This window comes from Patiria miniata, unplaced genomic scaffold (assembly GCF_015706575.1).
Source record: "Patiria miniata isolate m_02_andy unplaced genomic scaffold, ASM1570657v1 HiC_scaffold_9, whole genome shotgun sequence".
Taxonomy (NCBI): Eukaryota; Metazoa; Echinodermata; class Asteroidea; order Valvatida; family Asterinidae; genus Patiria; species Patiria miniata.
In genome coordinates this window covers 5,129,664-5,153,492 of record NW_024037076.1, presented here as the reverse complement: position 1 = coordinate 5,153,492, position 23,829 = coordinate 5,129,664, and the positions used below count along the sequence as shown (strand labels likewise).

The 23,829-nt window shown below is 38.6% G+C and overlaps 2 protein-coding genes across 2 annotated transcripts in view; both read left to right on the top strand.

The window, feature by feature from the left end:
• The window catches only part of LOC119721104 (ATP-dependent RNA helicase A-like), a 37,988-nt gene extending 36,429 nt beyond the window's left edge, over positions 1 to 1,559 (top strand). The window contains exon 30 of the mRNA XM_038191001.1: positions 1,069 to 1,559. Within this exon, the coding sequence (XP_038046929.1) occupies positions 1,069 to 1,444 (376 nt within the window). The 3' untranslated portion in view covers positions 1,445 to 1,559. The remainder of the gene's footprint in view (positions 1 to 1,068) is intronic.
• Positions 1,560 to 7,081: 5,522 nt separating this feature from the next.
• The window catches only part of LOC119720710 (laminin subunit gamma-1-like), a 72,461-nt gene continuing 55,713 nt past the window's right edge, over positions 7,082 to 23,829 (top strand). Inside the window, exons 1-2 of the mRNA XM_038190516.1 lie at positions 7,082 to 7,566; positions 22,657 to 22,958. Of these exons, the coding sequence (XP_038046444.1) occupies positions 7,140 to 7,566; positions 22,657 to 22,958 (729 nt within the window). The 5' untranslated portion in view covers positions 7,082 to 7,139. The remainder of the gene's footprint in view (positions 7,567 to 22,656; positions 22,959 to 23,829) is intronic.

Below are 23,829 nucleotides of genomic sequence, written 5' to 3'. Positions count from 1 at the left end.
ATTCTTTTTGCCGAAAATGTGGATTTTTTGCAAAAGGCAAAATTTCCGAGCCAACTTCTGGTATACAGCAAACCACCACAAATACTGACTCGCAAGGGCCATTTCAACAGTATTTGTATGATCTTTCTTGGCAAAACTTCATATGTTTCAATACTCTGGGGTGTGCGCTTGGATTTAAATTGTACAACAATAGGCCGTTCACAACAGCCAATTCAAGATCAACACACGGCCTGCCTCAACAGACTTCACGGACATTGTGGGTGTGTACAAAAGACATGAGGGGTTAGCGTGTTTAGACGTCACCCGGAGGCGAGTTGAGGCAATCTTGACGTCTTAAAACCCGCCAGCCGTGCCTGTGTATAAAAACAGCCAGTGCGTGTTATCTCGTCCTCCTACGCGCACTGGTTAAACATTTCAATGGCAACCCCCATGAATAATAATGTGCCTCTTTCTAAGAAAGATTCTAAAAAGAAGGCTTCAGATTATTCAAAGAAAGTTTTAGGTAATAACTGTTACGTAAATCACACAATGAAGGACTTGGGCACAGGAGCACTGCAACTGTACTTTCAAAACAAAATCGTTAGAAATTTATAACATTTGACTTGTTTTGACTTTGGACCAAAAAGTTTTGACTTTTTTTACCGAATAGGTATTTATGAATGGGAATAAATATGTACTTGGCCGGTATTAAACTCTATATGTTAAGACGGGTTGGAGTCTGGATGCTGATAATGATCCTCGCCTTCAGCTAAGGTCATTATCAGCATCCAGACTCCAACCAGTCTTAAACATAGTGTTTAAAACTGGCCAAGCACACATTTATTCCCTTATAATAAAGGTCAGGTTACTATCAGCATCCAGACTCCAACCGGTCTTAAACATAGTGTTTAAAACTGGCCAAGCACACATGTATTCCCTTATAATAAAGGTCAGGTCACTATCAGCATCCAGACTCCAACCAGTCTTAAACATAGTGTTTAAAACCGGCCAAGCATGCATTTAATCCCTTAATAAAGGTCAGTTGATAATAATGATCAGCCTTTAATTTGTTTTTCATTTCTCCTGCAGACAAGGCAGAGGTCCAGCAGGTCCATCACGGTTCCGGTTCTCCAACCCCCCTGGCTACGCTGGCGGCCGAGGAGGCGACAGGGGATTCAGAGGCGACAGGGGGTTCAGAGGCGGTGGCTTCAGAGGGGCTAGAGGGGGTGGGGGATACGGGGGAGGAGGGAACTCTCGGGGTGGTGGGGGAAACTTTGGCGGTGGTAGAGGGGGAAACTTTGGGAGTGGTGAGGGCAACTTTGGCGGTGGTGGTGGTGGCAACTTTGGCGGAGGTGGAGGTCGTGGATTCCGGGGAGGCAACAGTGGGTTCCGTGGGTTCGGAGGCTTCCAGGGTGGAAGGGGAAGAGGTGGGGGTGGGTTCCGAGGCAGCAGAGGTGGGTGGTAAAGACAATCCAAACTACTGGAAGAGATCAAATGGAGTACCGAATTGAATACGTCACGCGCACAAAATGTGTGTGAAAGACATTTAGCGCGTGATTCAGCCCGTGAACCAACATGCGCGCGTACTCCATTCGTTTGCACTACACTTTTTGGTTTTAAATGACGTCTCACTTCGGTACTCCATAAAGTCAAGAGTTGAAAAATTATGAAAAAAAAACATAGTTGTGAGACTCGCTAGGAAAGTTTTGTCCATCTTTCGTTTGAATGCAGATAGATACATGTAATTTTCGTATGATCAGAAAAAAGTAAAAAGTAAACGGGGTAAAATAGCACAAGGGCCGTTTATGAAAACGAAAGAGAGTATACGGCAAAAAGGCTTGTTGTCAATGAGCAGCGGTGGAATTTGTCAGAATTTTTTGTGATTTTTCGTGATTTATGGATTTTTACAGAATCCCTTTTGAAATATGGATTTCCTGAGGTTTTTGGCGTTAGTACCTATAAATGCTATAGAACAAATGAAATGCGTATTTTAAGGGATGCCTTTAAGCAAATACAAACATATACCATAGACCCTACCTTGCTATGGGGCACTTGGCAACCCCAAAACCCTCTGTCGATTATTTCATGGATTTTATTATTTTTTCCAATCTCACCCCTGAATAAGTCACACGTGTTTGATTTTTAATATAATAGAAAGAAAGTATGTAGAACCAAGGAACAAGTTGCTGGAAAACAGCGCACAGAACCGTACTACATGTAGTTTAATACTTTTTATTTTAAATCTTCACAATTTTAAAGTATTGCAAGTTCACCAAGCATAAGCGCAAGTGCACAGAAAAAGAAGTGATAAATTAAAAGAATATTTGTGCCCATTTCAGCAATGAGCCTTGACTGAAAAAAAAAAATTATTCACGAGTCGGCCATATTAAATTGAAAACGAGGTAAACTCTTCATTTTTGGAACTTGCGAGTAGAAATGAAAGCAAAGAAATAAACTTATTACAAAATAATGCTAGTCGGCTCTGATTTATAATTTCAAACTTGTGTTTAAACATACCCTAATGTTTTGAGCCACATTTAAAAAAGAATTGAAAGTTAGGCTTGCAACGCACTCCAATCATACAGGGTGAGTCAAAAAAAGCGGAACCCAAATCCCATAAAATATATTTCATATTGAAAAAAATATGTAGCACCCAAAATAATAACGACTGGAAAGCCAATTTCATAAGCTACTTTTAGATGAAAAAATTACTGAAATTGCTTAATCCGTTCAAAGAATATCACCATTTAAACACCATGACCCTAAAACCTGTCTCGTCCAAAAAAGCAATTCATTGTGTGTTTTGACTGTTTGGAACAAACAGAAAATTACACAGAATGCTTGTTCCAACAACTGTCACCAACTGTAGTACACAGTATCTGTTTTAACAACCCTGGTTAGGCAAACAATATGATTTATAAAATCTACTTTTTCTAAAGGACAGGCTTTCAAAGGGATTCTGTTGAACATTTTTAACGTTTAAACAGAGATTGTATCGCTGGTGATGTTTGAAGACGATTGCGACGACGATTCTTGAAATCGCATTTTTTGGACGAGACAGGTTTTAGGGTCATTCTGTTTAAATGGTGATATTTTCTGAACGGATTGACCAATTTCAGTCATATTTTCATCTAAAAGTACCTTATGAAATTGGCTTTTCAGTCATTACTATTTTTGGTGCTACATATTTCTTTAAATATGAAATATAATTTTTGGGGTTTGGGTTCCGCTTTTTTTGACTCGCCCTGTATATCCCGTTCAAAAGTTTTTAATTTATGAAAAAGATTCAGGGAACATGATGGAAAAATGGATTAATAGGGTAGAGGAGGTAGCTCCATGTATTATATATTACATTGTACGCTTTCTTTTTTCAAAGCTGATTGTTGGTAGAAAGTGTCATAGCTGAAAACTATAATAGTACGTGCAAAAAGCTTGCACTAATTGGAGTTTATGCTCCAATTGACTGTGGTACAATATTACAGCACAAATCTGACTGGATCATTTCAACTTCTTTGTCATAGGCAACATACAACATTTGCAAACATCAAAAAAGAAAAGTAACAAATTATTAAGATGAAATACCTTAGTTACTGGACTCCGTGGACTGTTACTGAATAGTCTCAAGCATCATGTGAAATCATGGCACCTGGCGTGCTGCCATTTGTAAGAAAAAATTGTATCAATTTCCAACGATGGTCGGCTGACCATCCTTTGGGAAAAAACGGACTTTTTGTTAATACTGCCCCCAATTCTCCAAATTTAGTTAGTCCGCATTTTATTTACAATCGGTTTCCAGCAAAAATAAAAGATTCTTTTGCCATCACTTTTACATGAACTGCACGCATTTGTAATTGAGTATTTGTTTCTTGTAGCAGTTTTAATTTTGTGGAAAGTGAAAGATTTGTTCATAATTGTGTTCCTGACAGTTTTGCGTTGAAAAAAAAACGGTTGTGAAATTTACAAAGAATGTATGATTCCTTTATTGTGTGCAGTTTTTAAACAGTATTTTAAAGTTCATATTATTGTTGTACTTGTTCTCCATTTCCTTGTAGCTTCCAAAGCGTATTAAATAAACTAGAAAGCACTCACAGACATGGGCGTCGCGAGGGGGGGGGCAAGGGGGGGCACTTGCCCCCCCCCCCCTGGAAAAGCAAAAAAAAAAAAAAAAAAAAAAAGGAAGAAAAAAAAGAAAAAAAAAGAAAAAAAAAAGAGGCGCGAAGACAAAGTGGTGTAAATTTAATGAGTTGGGGGGGGGGGCAAAATGTCCCTGCCCCCCTCTAAAACTGATAAATCGAGAATGTGTTGAGAAATACAAGCATTTTTTGGCAAAAAAAATTTTTGCCCCCCTCTAGAAAAAATCCTGGCGACGCCCATGCTCACAGAGCGCAAACCTCCGCCAAGGCTAAACAATTCCCCGCCATATTGTCAGTACAACGAAAAGAAATACTCGCATAAATGGTGAAGAATCCTTTAAAAAATCCTGGATCCAGACCCAGATCCGGATCACTTCCAAAATCTAATCGATTTGTACTTGAACCAAGGACCACCCTTTAAAAAATTTCATGCAAATCCGTCCATAACTTTTTGAGTTATCTTGTTAACAGACAAACCAACCAACCAATAAACTAACCATATATTGGATGAAAGCATAACCTCCTTGGACTTTTTGGAGGAGGTATTAATGGGGGGGGGGGAAAGGAAAAGGAAAATACCTTGGATAAACATTGTTTTTCATTACCTTTGAAAATGAGAAAATGTGATGTTAACAAATTATTAACCAAACATAAAGTCTCGAAATTATGAGCACAGCGGAATAACTTGAATAACTCCAAAATATTTATGAGAATCTGACACCGTTACTACTCCGGTAGTAATTAAGACCACACTGGAAATACTGTGTAAAAATGCACTTAATAATAAACAGATGAAAAGGAAACCACATGGGTTTTGTATGACCTTCGTGTAGATTTCTTGTTATTGGGAGCAATAGAAACTGCCATCGAAACCAAAACTTGGTTTTCAGAAGGCCGGACGTGGCAAGAAAAGTCGAAATGTTGGTGTTGCCATTAAAGGTTCAAATTGATTTTTATAAAACATTCAGCAAAAATTGTAAACATCCTACCTTTTAAAGGCATATGATAATTATTTTGATAGTTCATGCGTTTTGTTATTTTCCAATAATAACGCCACTCAAAATCAGTCACCGGTTGAAGTTTCCGCAACCGATCAGTGGATCTTACAACTCCGTGGACACTTTTTGAGAAAACTGATAAGTGCATCTGCATTTTTCTCGACGCAAAGCATAGGTTTCTGTTGATAAATGATATAAAATAATGATTTATAATCGTCTTTTCTTGACTGGCGAAACAATTTCACAAAATGTTTGATGCTATTTCAATTTCGTTGTTTTCGTCCTTAGGAAATTTGTCTCGTTTACATACAATACATAGATCAATAAATACTTAATTAAATCCAAGCATTAAATAAAAAAGTTGAAATGTTATCAGGATTACCATTACAATTACAGTTTAGCATATCTACCAAATAAAACAACAAAAGAAGCAAAAACTATGAAAAACATGACGGTTCTGGATTAGCAAATGTTGATGATGTTGGCACCGATAATGATGTGTGAGAAGGCGTATGGAAAAGGGCACAAATGAATTGAGATACCTGTTCGCATCACAGAGCATCTAGAATCCACACAAAAGTTTTTTGGGCCCTTAAATTGAGCGGGTCCCGAACCCCACACCGTAATTGTTTGGACCCTGCACTCTTTGGCGGGCTAAAATTATTTTTGGCCCCACAAAAAAAAATTGTGGGAATGATTCCCATATGTGGCCATCACTAATCGGTCACCTTCAGTGACCTATCAGCCCACAGAAAGTGATAATAAGTCCTAAAAAAGTCAAATTTAGCAGGGAAAATATTGAAGTATTTACTAAGAAAACACTTAGAAATGTTCAGTCATAGGGTTTGTGCACAGGGTGTCAAGTGATGGCCAGATATGGGAATCTTTCCAAATTGTGTTCTGGCTCCACCCTTGTAGATAGATAATAGTACCCTCTCCCTGCAGACTTCAATCCAAATTTACTTACAATCAAATAGGATATTTCGTAATATTTTGGCATCTTCGTTTTGAGGGTTTTTTCCCCTTCAAATGATCCTATTTGTATGCCTGTAAAGTTGCTCACGCAGAGTATAATTTTCGAGTTTCACCTCAAGGTATACATGTGTAATCGTCCTTTTTTCTATTGAATGAGACATCGAGCAAAACAATCCGCCCACGTTTAGTACTTCACAAACTATTTCGACTTATTTGCGACCCGGCCCGACAATAATTCCTAGGTATTTTGTGCGTTTAAGTGGAGGCGCAAAGCAATCCCCAAAAAAAATAATTCAGAGGGTTGCAAACGCCCAAAAAAGAGAAAAAAAAAATTTCCATTAATAAAATACACATATTTAAACTTGAATTAACTATCGTTTTCTTTTCTGTATAGGTTCTTTTTTATAAAAATTCAAGAAAATTATTCTACTCGAAAGAGTTTTTTTTCGTGGAAACAACTCCAGAATGCACAACGGTCCGACATTTCTCTTTGGGATTGAGAATGGAATTGTAACGTAAAAGGGGGACTTAGTTGGGTGTTTGTATTTTTAAATCAAATTTGAAGAGAATACACAAAAAGGTTTTCGAAATTTCCTGTATACTGCCTGATGACAACTCATCGGACTTGCGCCCGCGCCCCCTCCCATAAGGATATTTTAAAAACCCCGGCCCCGTCCCGGTGTGGCTCATAATTTTTATATCCGGTGCCGAGATAATTCAAAACATTTTATGTCATAACAAAATGGAAATCCTCAAAAATGTTGGCTTTGTTTTATCTGATTAACTTTACTGAAACGGAAATTGGATCCAAATTGAGTGTGAAATCAATGGTCTAAAAATTGTTTTGAAGCCGATATCGGAACGAAGCCGAGGCTTCGGAACAACGAGGCATTGAATAAAGTTCGGTGCGGTGACCGACCCCTTTTAAGGTAGAGGGTTAATTATGACAACAAGGGGCCAGACTATTGAGCATGCAAAACCAAAGTGTGCAAAACTATTTTGGGAGTTTTTTCTGCACAAGTGCATACGGTACGCGCAAGTGTGGTCGTCCAAAATGGCTGAACTTAGGTGGAGATTTGGATCATTTCACCGGCGAAATTTCACAACCCTTCGCCCGGTGTTCCTCTTGCTAGCTTCCCTGTGTTCTGCCGTCCTCGCCCAGGAATCTGCCGTGCCCTGCTACGACGAGAATGGCCGTGCCCAGCGCTGTCAGCCCGAGTTTGTCAACGCCGCTTTCGAGTTGGACGCCGAGGCGACCAACACCTGCGGCCTGTACCGGTCCACGCGGTACTGCCGGCAGACCGGGGTGACGGGAGCCACACGGGCCTGCTCGTACTGCGACTCGGCGTCGCAGCGGTTCGGCCACCCACCCAATTACCTGACGGACTACCACAAGGAAAAGAAGATGACGTGGTGGCAGAGTGACACGATGTATGAAGGAATACAGTTCCCAAACTCTGTCAATCTCACCATTTCACTTGGTAAGATTTTATTTAATCATAAAACTGTAGTAAAAAAAAAAAAAAAAAACATTGATTTTTTTTATAAAGCCATTGAACAAAACTTCTCAGCTGCACCCTAACTTGCTCATCAAGCAAATCATTTCAATTCTTGGTGCAAAAACTAGGCCTACATGTACCTTCATAATTTTTTTTTTTCCAGATAATTAATAATCATTTTAATTATGAAGCGTAACCATTCATTTATAACACCGTTAGACGAATCTTAACAATTACTTCCAGTTCCAGAAAAAAAATTTGGGGGAAAAAATATCAATTGACATGATATTGCAGTTTGCTATGTTTCTATCGATCTGAAAGTGACTGCGTATAATTCCACTTTACTTAGCCCATCAAATGCTTCCCAGGATCATTTCATGTTGCATTTTAAATTCAATATGTTTTGCCCTTCACCGATGTGTAATATACTCAGTGTGTAACCTGGACAATTCACTCGGCCCATCTGGGTAATTTTTTCTTACTTTCACTCGGGAGGTAACACATTGAGTATCAGATAGTTTCTGATTTAAAACTAAGTGAATACATCTTGCACGTAATTATATGTGTGTAAAAGTGTAACACGTATGTGTACAGCGCGTGATTCAGCCTGTGAAACAACATGTGCGCAATATACTCCATTCATTTGCACCACACTTCCCGTTTCAAAATGACGTCACACTTCGGTACTCCATACAAGCGTAATTTGTTCATTATGGTTGTAATAACTTACAGTACTATGAAATTCCAAATTGGGCCAGTCAATGAATAGGAGGCCAATTATTTTTACAGGAGTTCAGCTTTTTTAGGTCTTGTAGACTCAAGTACTGCTAGTAGTACATGCACTAGAACTATGTGTATAAAGACTGTAGCAATTTGTTGTAATACAATGTGAAACTCATCAACCATGCATCCTGTCGCAACTTGTACATTGTATTAAATCCATCTGTAACACTAGAAAATTATTTTACACTGATCAAGCTGCACAGTACCTGTATGTGACTTCTTCAGTGTGGGAACTGAAGTAGTTTGGGATTTCATGTGAATACAAATATGTACTCTAGAAGATAAAGTTAGTGTACAAAATGTGGTTATTCCAAATGTGTCAAAACAATGATAAAATGTTCATGTTTTCTAATTAGGTACAGAAAAAAAATCACTCTTGCAACAAATGTGATTGTTAAATGAGAATTTCTTTCAAAGCTCAAGTTTTGTTCAGTATTTTCCGCCCCCAATGCTACAAAATACTATGAGGAGTAACCTGTAGTATGAAATTCTTTCCATGATGCAAGTGTGCACAGCACATGTAGAATTCTGTAGTATTTAGTACTTGATCCCCAAACAGCCCTTTGGGGGTTAGGGTTATTTGAGCAGATTTTTTTTATAATTTCTTTTTTGATTACCAACTACATGTACATATATGCTGGAGTGTACTTTCTTTTACATTAAGTACTTACATGTACGTGTAACACACACATACATTTAGTTGGAAAATTAAATCTACTTCAAAACACTCTGCAGAACTGTTTACAACTTCTTGATCTTCGTGCATGAATGCTGACATTGACAAGTAAACACTGGTCTACCTGACCAAACTAACCCCCAAAACTAACATAGCACATGCATGAACTGGTGATTCAGAGCTCTGCGGTTTCCCTTGACTGTAAAGGGCTTCCCAGCACAGAGCACAGGAGGCCGAGTTTTTACCCAGGTATTGCATTCAAATGGCTGTTCATGATCAATAGACACCCGGCCTTGTAATGCCTGAGCTAACCTTTTGGTGCTTGCTGTATGGGGCAGGAAGTTGACACAATTGCTATGTAAATTGCAAGCCCTGTTTGTACCAAAACAAAAATCATTCAGAGCAGAAATACCTCCAGCTTGTTTCATCGCTTGGGTGGGCAGCTTTGTTGTAGAGTGGGGGGGGGGGGGGGGGGGATCTGTGGGCTGGGATTGATTCCGTCATGTAACTCTAGCTCTGTTGGGGTCTGTGAGAGGTTTAATAAAGGGTCACTGGAAAGGATCGAACCTTGGTTTATGATTGCTCCCTCGCAGCTTGTCCAATTCTTGATATTTTATGAGGAGATTTTATACGTTGATGTAGGCCTAGTTATTAATATTATTGATAAATTTTGTTGGGAATTTGAGAAAAATCTCAGGGCTTAGACTTAGTGGCCTAGATTCCATCCTTCAAACTCAAAGAAGTGTTTTAAAAATGCAAAATCGTTCAGCACTTCCGACCTGTTAATTTACTTGCTTGATTTCTAATAGAATTAACATGTAAAAAGTGAAAGGTGTTTATGATTGAAGTTTCAAAAATTGACTTCATCAATCATGTGAACTGTTTTGTCATGCATGTACATGTATCTTCCGGTATGTACAATGTACATGTCCACTTGAGATACATTTAATTAAGGAATTGTTGTGGATATATAGTTACAAGAGCATTGGACTTTTGTGTTTGTTGTCTTTAAGGGGTGTTAAAGGGAAGATACATCATTTGCAAACATTACAAAACGAAATGATCAAGTTATCACTAAATACCTTGCTGGATTGTTAGGGAATGACAGTCTAAAGCATCCTGTAAATCGTGACTCCTGGTGTGCTGGCATTTTCAAGAAAAATGGTATTTTTCCATCGCTGGTCGGCCGACCAGCGTTGGAGAAAACTGACTGTTTTTTCAAAACTGCTCCTAATTTTTCATAATTTGTTATTCCGTGTTTTCTTTGCAAATGATTACACAACTGTGAAGGGGTACAAGCCTACAAGACTGACTCTCTTATCTTAGGCCCTACAATTCCCCAAAGCCTATAAATTCTCTGTTTCATCTTAAGTGGGGTCAGGGGAACAAGACTACAAGAACATGAATGGTTTTCTTGGTTTTTCCAACATCTACAAGCCCAAAACATGAAACAAGTCATTTTAACAATATTTGCTAATATACTCATCCTCCAAATCCATTTATTTCTGAAAATTGCAGCAAAAGCAAATGTTGTACATTCCCTTTAACTTTTGTTACATAAATTTGTTTTTGTACTGTACGTACAAGTACCGGTAGGTCTTGGATGCGTAACAACTTTGATTTAATATAAATATTCCTCACTGTTGGTTGATCGTTCTGTTTCTTGTTGATGGGATTTTAGACATGTACCATAGCGTACACTTTTGTAGGTTTTTCTTTTAAATGCCCAGATTGTTAGCCGAGCTCTCTTGGGTCTGATGTGTAATTTCTGTATTTGATGAGAGGGGTTTTGAATTTTATTGGGTCAGAACAAACACTGTGTTTGCTTTCTTGTTTGCCAAGGGACCTTTGTACATTTACATACAGATGTCCATGGTTTGACCATTGGACAAAGACCAAAAGGTTAAATATGTATGTAGGCCAACGCGTACAAGTGTGACCACTGCTTGGCCTAAATGGTATTCAATAGAGCAAGGAAAATGATAGAAGAAAGCTTGTTATGTTTTGGCAGTGCATTGAAATAACGTGTACAAGGTCTGCGTGTACAAAACCAATGATCATTTACACCCTGAAACTGAAAAAAATTATTTTAACAAAATCATCAACACAACTACCGATACATATGATTTCAAAATTAGGCAATTTCAAGGGGTTTTTTTTGTGTGGCAATTTTACGGTTTTATCATCCAGCTTAAGAAAAACACATCTTCCCAGAAGGAATTTTCTAGCATTATTGAGCAGCAATAAATGTGATTTCACCACAATACCTCAATACACTTTTATCACAAACTAACTACGTGTATTTGATCATGATTGACTTGGTACATACTGGTATACGTGTACATGCTGGCCTGTGTATTCACGTGTAGCAGATCATTCTCGTTTTATTTGAACCCACATTTGCACCACTGGAATGTCAGGGCAGTACCGGTAGATCAACGCCCATACCAAATGTACACGTGATGTATGTACATGTATGTACACATAGTCGTATTGTACACGTATGCTAAAATTAGTGCATTACAAGTTTAGTTTACTCAGTCAGTGAATTGTGTTGTTTCAAAAAGTTTCGAAAATTGCATTACATATATATCCTGATTTATAAGTGTACAGTGCAATATCGTTTAAAACGATATTGCACTTTACACTTATCAGGATAATTATAAGTAAATGCAATTTTCGGAACTTTTTTTGACTCAAATTTACATGAAATCCTGGAGAGTTGTTTTATTTGGTAGCCTGAAGGTGGCTTACATCATGGAGCTATACATGAAGAAGGTGACCACTTTTGACGCTTTGCCGAACTTCAGCTGGAGGAGTTACCGGTACATGTAAAAAGTACATGTAGAGCTAATGTTGAATTTGGAGGAAATTTATTTTAATTAATATTAGATCAAAAGTTACCTCTTACAAAATGTGCAATAGTGCAAGGTACAATTTGTATGGGAAAAAACCCAGAAAATATTATTATCAATAGTACGTACATGTATTCTAACAGGAAACGTCTGCCAGAGCTGGCCTACTGATTGACCTGTTGCAGAGTTCATGGGGACAATGCAGTGGTACAACTACAAAGGAACCAGGTTGAGACTCATAAGCCAAATAAAGGAGTCATTTGTTTAGTCTGTCTGTTCCATGTCCTCCAAACATTTTTTTACCTAATTGAATGGTTGCTGGGACAAAGCAAAATTATATTGTACGTACATGTACCGGTAGTATTGACAATTAAAACATATTTGTGTGGGCATACCGGTACGTATACTACCGGTATGTTTGTGGCTGATTTAAGTTTCCTGAAAGTTTCTGAAAGTTTCCTCGGATCAGCTGATGTCCTCGTTTTCACTTCACACTTAATGCCATTTATACATGTCATTGAGAAACATGCAGTCTTTTACTTGTAAAGTTTGGAATTTCCTTTTTATAGTAGGCCCTTTACATTGTCTATAAATATTTATGCATGTCAACCTTCAACTTCAAGTTTTGGTTCGGCTTTGGTTGGGTACAGCCCGGTTCATACTTCACGCGAATGCGAAGCGAATTTGACGCCATGAAGCATTCGCTGAGAAATTTGCCCGAGTTGAAATATGTTCAACTTTAACGAATTCACAGCGCAAATACTTGCCATGACGTCACAAATTCGTGTTCGCTTTCGCTTTCGCGCCGAGTATGAACCAGGCTTAAGGATTTAAATTTTTTTTTTCAAACGGTGGTTGCCTTCAGAATCAGAATGCACATTTTATACGTGTATCATGTAGTGGGCTCTAGACCAAAAACAGGATGTCATTTTGGCAAAGGATTGAAATTTGAAGTATGCCTTGCTGCACAATTCATACAACTACCCGGTAACACTTTGTTTGGCCAACATTCGCCAAATTAAAGGGAAAATACAACATATGCAAACATCAAAAAATAAAACTACCAAATTATTTTGAAATACCTTGCTGGACGGTTAGTGAATGACAGTCTAAAGTATCCTGTAAAATCATGGCACCTGGAAGTTGGAACACACTCATTTTCAAGAAAAGTGGTATTTTCGTATCAATTTCCAACAATGATCGGCCGACCAGCATTGGAAAAAATCGCTTATTTCAAATGCTGGCCCCAATTAACCATTTTAGTTTGTTGTTTGCGATGGATTACACACCTCTGAACGGGTACAAGCCAGCTAGACTGGTTCCCTGACCTTACAATTCCCCAACTCCTATAAATTGCTCTGTTTCATTTTAAATGGAGTCAGGGAACCAGACACTGAAAAATGATTGTTTTTCTTGGTTTTTATAGCATCTACGAACCCAAAACGTCAAAAAAGTCAGTGTAACAGTATTTGCTATATATTTCCAACCCCCAAATTCATCCTTTTCTGAAAATTACAGCAAAAGCAAATGATGTATATTCCCTTTAATGTACACATGCACCCGGTACAGGTATAGTGTGAAATCAGTGGATTTTCATGTTTGTGTAAACTTACACGTTTGCGTTGTTCAACAAATGAACCATAACTGCACTGTATGCAGTGCATCAGGTCCTACGTTTTGACCATACAGCAATGCAACATGGTAAATGATATCGCATCATGGTGATATAATATTCCTGTAACCCATATGTAATGCACAGTGAATGCAAGACGACAGCCAGAGCACCCCCACAGTGACAAGAATGCACTACGCAATGACGGTGGGAGGAATTATATCTGGAGGGCAACAAGCCTCTAACAGCTGATCTGCAGCTTGGCCTATGGACTACCAGCTTGGCAGTCAAATACATGTTTGAAAGGGGGGGGGGGGGAGAACACGTTTTAGAAATTTTGCAAATTGAGATCTGTCTAGGAAAACAAAATTTGGCAACTGGGTGGGATAAGGTATTAGGCCAGTTGAAGTTCAGTTCTTGAAGTATTGTTAGAACTACGATGATCTGTTGATTTTCATGAATTCCGAACAAATTGATTCCAATAACCTACAAAATAGCCACAGTGTGTATAGACTATAGACTGACATTTGTCTTGCCACCAAGTTTTTTCTTTCTCATGTTCATCCTAACCTGATTCGCTCACATGGTGATTTTTTTGGAGTTTGGGTGATTAAGACGGAGTTTAGAATGAAAATCTATAGGCCTAATTTGGAACAGGTTCCAATAATAACACCACTCACATTCCAAAAAAGAATGTTTTAAACATATAACTGATTGGATTTTCAGCACAGTGGGAATTACACTTTTTGAGAAAACAGTGAAAAGCCATGCACAGCCTTTTAATTGCGAAACATGATTTCGTCCATAGCACTCTTTATAACTTTCTAAAAATCAGTCAATTGACTGATACCACTGGTAGTGGTAGGTGCATTTCAGCAATAGTTAAGCCAACACTTTTAAATTGATACCATCTGTTGCAGTACATGTGTATACATTTGTGTGGTCACACACAAAACTATGTACATGTACATTGTATACAACCTTGACCTTGGGCCCACAGTTTATGAAAAGTTAACATTGAACACAAAAATTGAATACAATGTATACATTTTGTATTTGACATAATAAAAAAGTTTCCAAATGTATTAACTTGCTAAATGTAGTACAATGGATGTTATTAATTTTAAGTACAAACATATTTCTAGTGCTGATGATTCTAATGTTTGGAAAAAAACCATACCCAACCTAACAATAGCCCCAATACTGTTGAATCAAAAGTTTCATTCATTAGTGAGTCTGAGTATAATACATCTGTATGTTTTGTAGATTTTGTTGATGTTGGCAACTTGGCAGTTAACAAAAGTCCTCTCATTTGATCAGAATTTGGATCTTGTCGAACTGAGCAGGATTTGTTTGGGTTTTGTTGAGTTTGGCTGAGCAAAAATGCGTAATCTACATGAAGAAACATACCTGTAGGTACTTTGGAGCCGAAAGATACTGGTTTTCAATGAAAAAAATAAATCCTTCATGAACACGCAGAGTGTTGACACTACTAATATTTTCTGCTTCACCAGAAAACAGAACAACATTAGCGGACAGCATCTGCACTTCTTTTGTAGTTTTATTTACATAAATTCAAGTTCTTATTTGCAACGAGCAAAACTGTTTGACAGAAATCTTAAGTGAACATCGACTACAAAACCTAGATGATGAAGCAGGAAATGAATTTTCCTGCACAATGTTTTGTCATGAATGTTTTGTAGTTGAAATGGATTTTTCAATTTCCTAGTGAAAGGGAAAATGGGCATTTTTGAAACGAAAAATCAGTGGCCCTACATGTACACCCTACACTTCTCAAGTCAGACTAAGGTCATTGGAAGTGTAGTCTTGGGTTTTTTGCATTTCACCAGTCCACCAAGCTGGTCTTGCCCCAAGGATTTGACATCAGTTCCCTACTGTGGCCCAGCAGGGACACAGCAGGGGGAAAATGACTGACCCCTTCAACTTGTTGTACAATTTACATGTACATGTACATGTACCTCAATCATATAAGTTGAGTGTTTTTCTAGTTTAAAATATTGAGATTTGGAAAATGAATGATGAATACATGTAGTGAAATATCATTTTTTTTTAAATATTTACAAAGAGAAAAACAAACATTTCAAGTTGAAATATATACCATGATGCAGGTTTGAAATTCAAGCCTTTTGAACCTTTTTTGGTGTTTTGTTGTGTTGTTTTGTTTTTTGAAAGTCATTTTTAGAACCAAACAACTGTAAATTTATTTTTAAAGATTTTGTGTTGTTTTGTAGATTAGATGCGTTAATGCTGACAGCGTTTTTAAATGCATCAAATACTATCCCTTTTTAATTTTTATTTTTAGGGCTATGAGGCAGCCCCAATCCCTTTACATACTTTGGCTTCAAATGTTATTGGGGGGAAAAAAGTTCTTTTTGAAAAACAAAAAGCTGGATATACCGTACTATGTAAACCCTTGTGGGGATAACTCTCAGTGTTGAAGGAACAAATGTCTGAATCATGAATTTTGCATATTGGTCTTTTTGTTTGGTTTTGGGAGTACAATTGGCACGGTGGCGGTCATTTGAAAAGTGAAATTAATGCAAGCTTATAAATCTGCTGTCTTCTTCAGCAGTGCTAATGGACCAAGTACTGTACGCCAAAATCCATCAATCACTCTGCTTCCAATGCATGCTTTGCTTTAGGCCTCCAGGCCCAAGTCCATCATACTTCATCAATATTTAGTCAAACCAGGCCTGCAGGACCAAGTCTCCCCAAATCCACCAAAATAGGGGGATGGATTTTGATGGAGTTCAAGGGGAGAGTATTTCAAGCTTATAAATCTGCTGGATTTGTTGGATTTTTTTTTTAACTGTGTTACCATGCACAGGTGTACATGTTCATTGTTGTATTAACTAGAGAAGACTGCACAAAAAAACTATCTATCCTTGTGGACCACGAGAACTGGACAGGAAATACAGGAGACAGCGAGCAGTTCCGATGACCCTCTGCTGGTGCAAATTAACCACAGATACTGTAATGGTTTCCTCTGTCTGGACGAGTTGACATTATTGCTCCTAAACAAAAAAGTTAGATAAACATACATTGTGCATGTGTACGAAGTGTGGGTTTAATTAAACATATGTATAAAAAACAAACAATTCAGTTTTTTTATAGCTCTGTGTACAGTAGTGCACAATTATGAGACATGTACTGGAGTAGTTGTCTGCATACCTTAAAGGGAATGTACAACATTTGCTTTTGCTGCAATTTTCAGAAATAAATGGATTTGGAGGATTAGTATGTTATAGCAGATATTGTTAAACTGACTTGTTTCACGTTTTGGGCTTGTTTATTCTGGAAAAACCAACAAAACCAAGCATTTTTTTGTAGTCTGGTTCCCCGACCCCACTTAAGATGAAACGGATAAACGTAAAGACTTTGGGGAATTGTAAGGTCAAAGAATCACTCTAGCAGGTTTGTACCCCTTCACAGGTGTGTAATCTATTGCAAAGAAAATGCGGAACAACTAAATATGAAAAAAATAGGAGCAGTTTTTGAAAAAAAAAGTTTTTTTCCAACTCTGGCCGACCAGCGTTGGAAAAATACAGTTTTTCTTGAAAATGTCAGCACACCAGGAGCCACGATTTTACAGGATGCTTTAAGACTGTCAATCCCTAACAATTCAGTAAGGTATTTTGTGATTATTTGATCATTTCGTTTTTTGATGTTTGCAAATGTTGTATCTTCCCTTTAATTCTCAGCACAAATTATCCAAATTTTGGTAGAACTTGTTCTTATACTAGGCTACTGTATACCAGGAGGCAGGCTTGCTGCCTCATTCGCTGTGGGGGGATGGGGAACTGCCTCCAATGCGTGGACACAAACAGAAACCATTTCCAAAAAAAAAACTGGGGAGAAGCAATCAGTATAAAGGAAATGGTTTCACAACCACAAAATGTCCACCTCGTCGGCAACATTGTACATGTACATGTACCATCTACAGTACATAGATATCTACGTGTATCTCTTCACCACAGGCCCACCGTCAGGCAGAACTGGGTCCCTTTGAAAATGGGAAGGCAAGGCAAATATGTACTGCACGTGTCCAAAAAACATACCTTTGATACTAAATAACTCTGTTGTTTATCAATGGAATTAAACCAAAGTTTCAGATCATGTAAACAAGGCATGGCCATTTTATGGAGCAACTTTCATCAGCTTTGTGCAAAAGGGTGAGATCTAAACACCATATGAAACAAAGAAATCACTTTCAGAATCTGCCACTTTCAGAATCTGTCATTACAGCGCTGAAAATGGTGGCGGAAGGCGCCTGCTGCAGCCGAAAGCTTCTGAAGGAATGCAGGATTATGTCATTACACACCTCCGCGATCGTTTGATGCAACACATGATCGAGGAGGTGTGCAATGACATCAGGGGTGATCCTGCATTCCTTCAGAAGCTTTTGGCCGCAGCACACGCGTGCCACCGTCTCCAGCACTGTATCGACATTCTGAAAGTGAGTATTTTTTTTGTAGCTTTACGAAAAAATGACCAAGACATTAGTGAGAGAACGTAAAATAAACAATTATGCAAGGGGGCTACAGAACATTGCAAACATTCTGAAAGTGAATATTTTTTTGTAGGTTTACGAAAAGATTGTAAAAGGGGTTCCCAAACTCTTCGTATATATTGGACCCAGGTCCAACATGGAGATTTTGGATAGTGAAAAGGCCATAAAACTAGTAGTCTTGACCCAAGACGCTAGTGATCCATAGTGGATGGTGCATATTGCACCACGGCACAACAATTAGACCAGCAGGCCTACTCGCACTAACGTCTCGGCCATTTCGTATCAGCGGTTTAACTTTTCCGTTATAATTTTGTCCATAGGCTTTCCTACGGAACCAATCAGCGATCGAGAAATAGTTCAAAGGCTCGCCCGGTTGTACGGGCTATATACACAGTGAAAGTGACCCAGCATTATATTGCTTTCCTAGGGAACCAATCAGCGATCGAGAAATAGTAGCTCGCCCGCCGGTTGTAAACATTCGCGAAGCAGTGATACAGGGCGCGAAGGCGCGACTACCGGTACAGTGGGAAATGGCAACTGCCATTTGCTTTTCAAATTTACAATGTACATAAAATTGTACATTTTCAAATTTACAATGTACATGTACATAAAATGGCCATGCCCACATTGCCACGAAATGACTAAGACGTTAGTGAGAGAACGTAAAAAATCAATTATGCAAAGGTGCTACAGAACATTGCGAATATCGCTCTCGATCACTGACATCTTGGGTCGAGACTGTAAAACTAGCTGCTAAAAGTATTTATAACCGTGAGGTGTATGTTAAAAATGCCACTAAAGCGCTGCCAGAAATCCTGACCATTTTAGTTTGTAACTTGAGTGCTGCAATGTACATTTGTAACTCAGGTGATGGATCGTTGGTGCCGTTCCAGACCAGAGAATCAGTTTCAGTTTCCTTCCTGTGCTGGGTGATCAATGGGAAATCAATCTGACTGATTATAGACCATCAGTAGGGTTATGATCCATTACCACAGGTTTCAATCATCACTCCAAACATGTGTTGTTATTTAAAGATGTACTGTCCTTGATATGCAACAAATTTGATTTTTGTTTCTCCCAGCACATATAAAACTTTTACATTTTATGTTAGTCGAAAAACCTTTCCCCTTATTTTCGGCATCATCAGTAACCCTCTGGAGAAAGGCTTTTATTTTAAAAGATACACGCTGCGAGTAGACGGGTTCCCAGTTCTTATATTATCAAATCTGATAGGAGATGGGAACCAGACGTCCCTGGGAGAACAGAAACATGGTTGGTCCGTAAACCATTCGAAATTCATTAAGTGATTACTCAATAACTAAAACATGAGCCATTTTCTTTTTCTGTAGGCCTAAAGTGTTTAATTTAAAAGTGAAATAACGTTTGTGTTGCTAGAAAATAGCAACTTCAAAACAAATTCGGGCCAAAACTCGAAAAGAGCATGGACATTATCTTTAAGATAAATTTTACATAAGGTACCGTATGGTAAGTTGTTTCGGTAGCACCATGTGGCAAAATCTCTTTTGTGAGTATGTGTGGTTCTGAAAAGAACCGGAGGATACTCATCTTAATTTTACATGTTCATCAGTGAGGATCTTTCAATATACTCCAAAACCACATTCATATAAGATTTTAGACAAGTTTGGGTACAAGTGCTCATGGACATCATATCGTTGCAGAGCTGACATACCGGCGAATCGACCATTTTGGCGATTTCGAGATTTTGTTATTTTTAGGGTTTATGAAGGTTGCTGTTTCAAGTATTTATGCCAAAATTCTGAATTTTTGTCTGGATTTTGAGATTCAGAGCCCCACTTGTGGCGAATCACTCACAAAAACAAATCCATAATTTGACATAGTGACGAATACGGAATTTCGCTGGTAACCAGCTTATGTAAGGTGTGCGCTCAAAGTACCATCGAATGTTATTCGCCAGTTTGTCGGATTGGCGCGCGCGTGCTCGCACGATCCGACAAACTGACGAATAGCTACAAGCAATTCGCTGGTAACCAGCTAATGTAAGGTGTGCGTTCAAAGTACCAAAAAAGGTTATTCGTCAGTCTGTGGGATTGCACGCGCGTGCACGCGCGATCCGAGAAACCGACGCGAATAGCATACAAACAGTGCGAAGAACAACCGGCTATTGGAGATAAGTGTAATTTGACAAACTGACGAATACGTTTACGATCAAATAAAATCATATCGTACAACTTCTCTGATTAAAAAGTGACCTGATAGATACTTATTTTCCTATTTTACTCCGAATACACACTAACAGGGTTTTTATCGAAACATTAAGGGTAAAATACGACGCCCAGAAAAACGTCCAACTTCAAACGCGAATTACTCGAAACAAGGTTTTCGCTTATTCGTCGGTTTGTCAGCTCTGCGACATCTGAATCTCATGGCTAGGACTATTGTCTACATGTACAGTAGTCTTTACCAAAATACCATTATGTGGGAACAAGCTGACAATAGACATAGAGGTAGCTCTGGAGGCCAGTTTCCGACACTACAATTACCGATGTTACAATACAAGTTAACTTCCAACATCAAGGATGTGGCTTTTATTTTAGTGTTTTTAAATGTATGAGAATAGATTAAAGAAAGGGCATGTGAACGGATGACAGCTGCATGGGCTGTGTACTGAGCTACCACCTTTTATCAGACCAGTTGGGTCCACACAGGACAAATAGGGCGCTGTACTTGGTTGTGTCTGGTTCCTGTGGTTCACTGCCTGTGGTGACATGTGGGGTCAGGGGTTCAAGTGTGCGGTGCCCCGTGTCTGTCAGTCTATTCAGCCTGGGCATTCTTCACTGTCAAAAGAAAAGGCTGGGAATCCATATCACAGATTTGTATTTTACTACATAAAAGGAGTTCGGCATTATAAAAAATAAAGTACATTTTGTAGATGTACATACTTTTTGTGTATCTATTTACAAATGTTGGGATGTCATTTCTGTTTGCAGTATTTTGTGGCGTACCTTATCTGAGTTTAGTTTACTTTTTGAGTCCAGGGCATTTCACTCTCTTCATAAGATTAGTTAAAGGGAATATCATCATTTGCTTTTGCTGTAATTTTCAGAAATGGATGGATTTGGGGGTTAGTATTTTATAGCAAATATTGTTACACTGACCTGTTTAAAGTTTTGTGCTCATGCCCGGTAGATACTTGGAAAAACAAAGAAAACAATTGCTTTTCTCAAGTTGTGGTCTGGTTCCCTAACCCCACTTCAGATGAAACGGAGCAATTTATAGACATTGGGAATTGTAAGGTTGGGGAACCAGTCTAGCTGGCTTGCACCCATTCAGGGATGTGTAACTACCGGGTACCGGTAATTGCAAACAACATTTAGACTAATGAAATTTGATAAATTGGGGGCACTATTTGAAGAAAAAAAAACATTTTTTTTTCAAATGATGGTCAGTAGACCATCGTTGGAAATTGATACAAAATTTCCACTTTTCTTGAAAATGACAGCACAAGTCAGGTGCCATGATTTCACAGGATGCTTGAGACTATTATTCACTAACAGTCAAGTAAGGTATTTCATTTTCATAATAATTTGGTAGTTTTGTTTTTTGAAGTTTGCAAATGTCTTGTTGTGCCTTTTAACCTTTCGGTGAAAAAATGGTGAAGCTGATTATCGAACTGAAACTGTATGGTAAAAGGACTTGCTGTACATTTTTCTTCGTTCTTATTCTTCAAAATGATTGACCACAATATTTTAAAGCAAAAAAACCCCTTAAAACAAGTTGATATCGATAAAAATGTCTGTTGTGAAAATGTGATGAATTTGAAATGTGCATTCAAATAATGTTACCTTTAAAGGCTTCAAGATTGAACCCTTGCCTGCAAACTGTAAGACAAGCCATCTAATTTCATCAGGTTTCCTGATAACAGTTTTGACATGCTCAATTCTGACGGCTAAACCATAACTTCTGTGAAAGGTGATCCAAAACCCCTGAAGGTTCAGATACAATTTTGCACATTGTAAACCAGACAGATTTGGCAATTTGTACCTAACCCGAAACTTTACTCGGGTTGTTTATCTCTTCCGTGGACTGGTATTACTTTCTTCAAAACATGTTTGTTAGATGAGAACACATAATTGTGTACAATTTCTGTCATATTTAATATTAGGTTTTTGCCCTTCACCGGCTTATAAACACTGTATACTCAGTGTGTTACCGGTACCTCCCGAGTGAAAGTTGGAAAAACTCACTCGGGTGGGACTCGAACCCACAACCTCCTGCTTTCTAGTGCAGACATCTTACCACTCGACCATCGAGCTTGCGTGATCGGTTGGCTGGTTCGAATCGGATGTAGCAGCGGGTACCGCAATGAAACTATTCATTTGAATAGTTTCTGGCGTTTTGCTAAGTAATTTCAAATTTAAGAAATTGGTGCCAGAAAGTGTAATGCTTGCCAAGTATTGTTGTAAAGATACCCCAAAAAAACCAACAACAACAACAACAACAAAACAAAAACACATCAAAACCAAAATGATATTTAAAAAAAGAGGATTCCAAACACTGGTAAAAGAAAAACAAGCTAAAACAAAAATTCTTAAAATTTAATTGTTTTTTTTATTCATTGTCTTTTCCCTCGTAGGCAAAGCGTTTTCCATCACCTACATCCGGCTCAAGTTTTACTCAGCGCGGCCGGAAAGTTTCGCCATCTACAAGCGCACGACCCACGACGGTCCGTGGATCCCCTACCAGTACTACAGCGGTTCCTGTGAGGCAACCTACAAGGTTTCCCGGTCTAACTTTGCCCCGACCAATGACGAGACCAGAGCGCTGTGCACGGACGACTTCAGTGACATCTCCCCACTGACTGGGGGCAACATAGCCTTTGGTACCCTCGAAGGCAGGCCTAGTGCTTTCAGCTTTGATGACAGTGAACTGTTACAGGTTAGCACATGCATATGAGTGAAAGTATGGACTCATTGTCGTGTAATTTTAAATATCAGAATCTGACAGAGTTGTTACGAGTCACTGATTTTTGTGACTCGAGTCGAGTCATTTTAAAGAAGTGACTCGAGTCAAGTCGAGTCATTAGGTAAAAAACGTCGAGTTGAGTCGAGTCAAGTATTTAGCTCGAGTCAATTCGAGTCACAAATATTTGAACACTATACAATAAATATACGCAAGTGAGAAATTAATTGTTTGGCTTTTTTAAGTTAACATTCCGGCAACTACCCCCAGTACATGTGGTGACACCTTTGACTCTTAATGAAAGTAAAAAGGGGGTTCCAGCTGATCGCCATTCAACTAATGGGGACACTGATCAAACCACGTACGTGTACCGGTATGTTTACATTATTCGCGAACATAGTATACTTGAAGTGAACAAAAACCGGCAACAGCATAAGTCATTGCAAATATGTTTCGCAAAGTTTTGCTTTTATTTTTGGGACTCGAGTCTTATTAGCCTTTCTCGAGTTGAGTCCAGTCATTCTGATGAGGGACTTGAGTTGAGTTGAGTCATTTGCTCGCAGTGACTCAAGTCGCGTCGAGTCATTTACCCGTCGGGACTCGAGTCGAGTCGAGTCGAGTCGCCAGAAATTGTGACTCGAGTCATACTCGAGTCAAGTCATTGACTCGAGTCATTACATCTCTGGAATCTGACAGTGAGGGCACTCTTTGCAAGAGGTCTCTAACAGTCGTTATGGATTTGCGAGTTGAGAATACCGGTACATGTATTACAGATATTAAACATGGCTTTAGTAAGTTCCCGGAGGCATTGGAAGTTGACAAACTTGTTTCCGAGTGTTCACCTGTG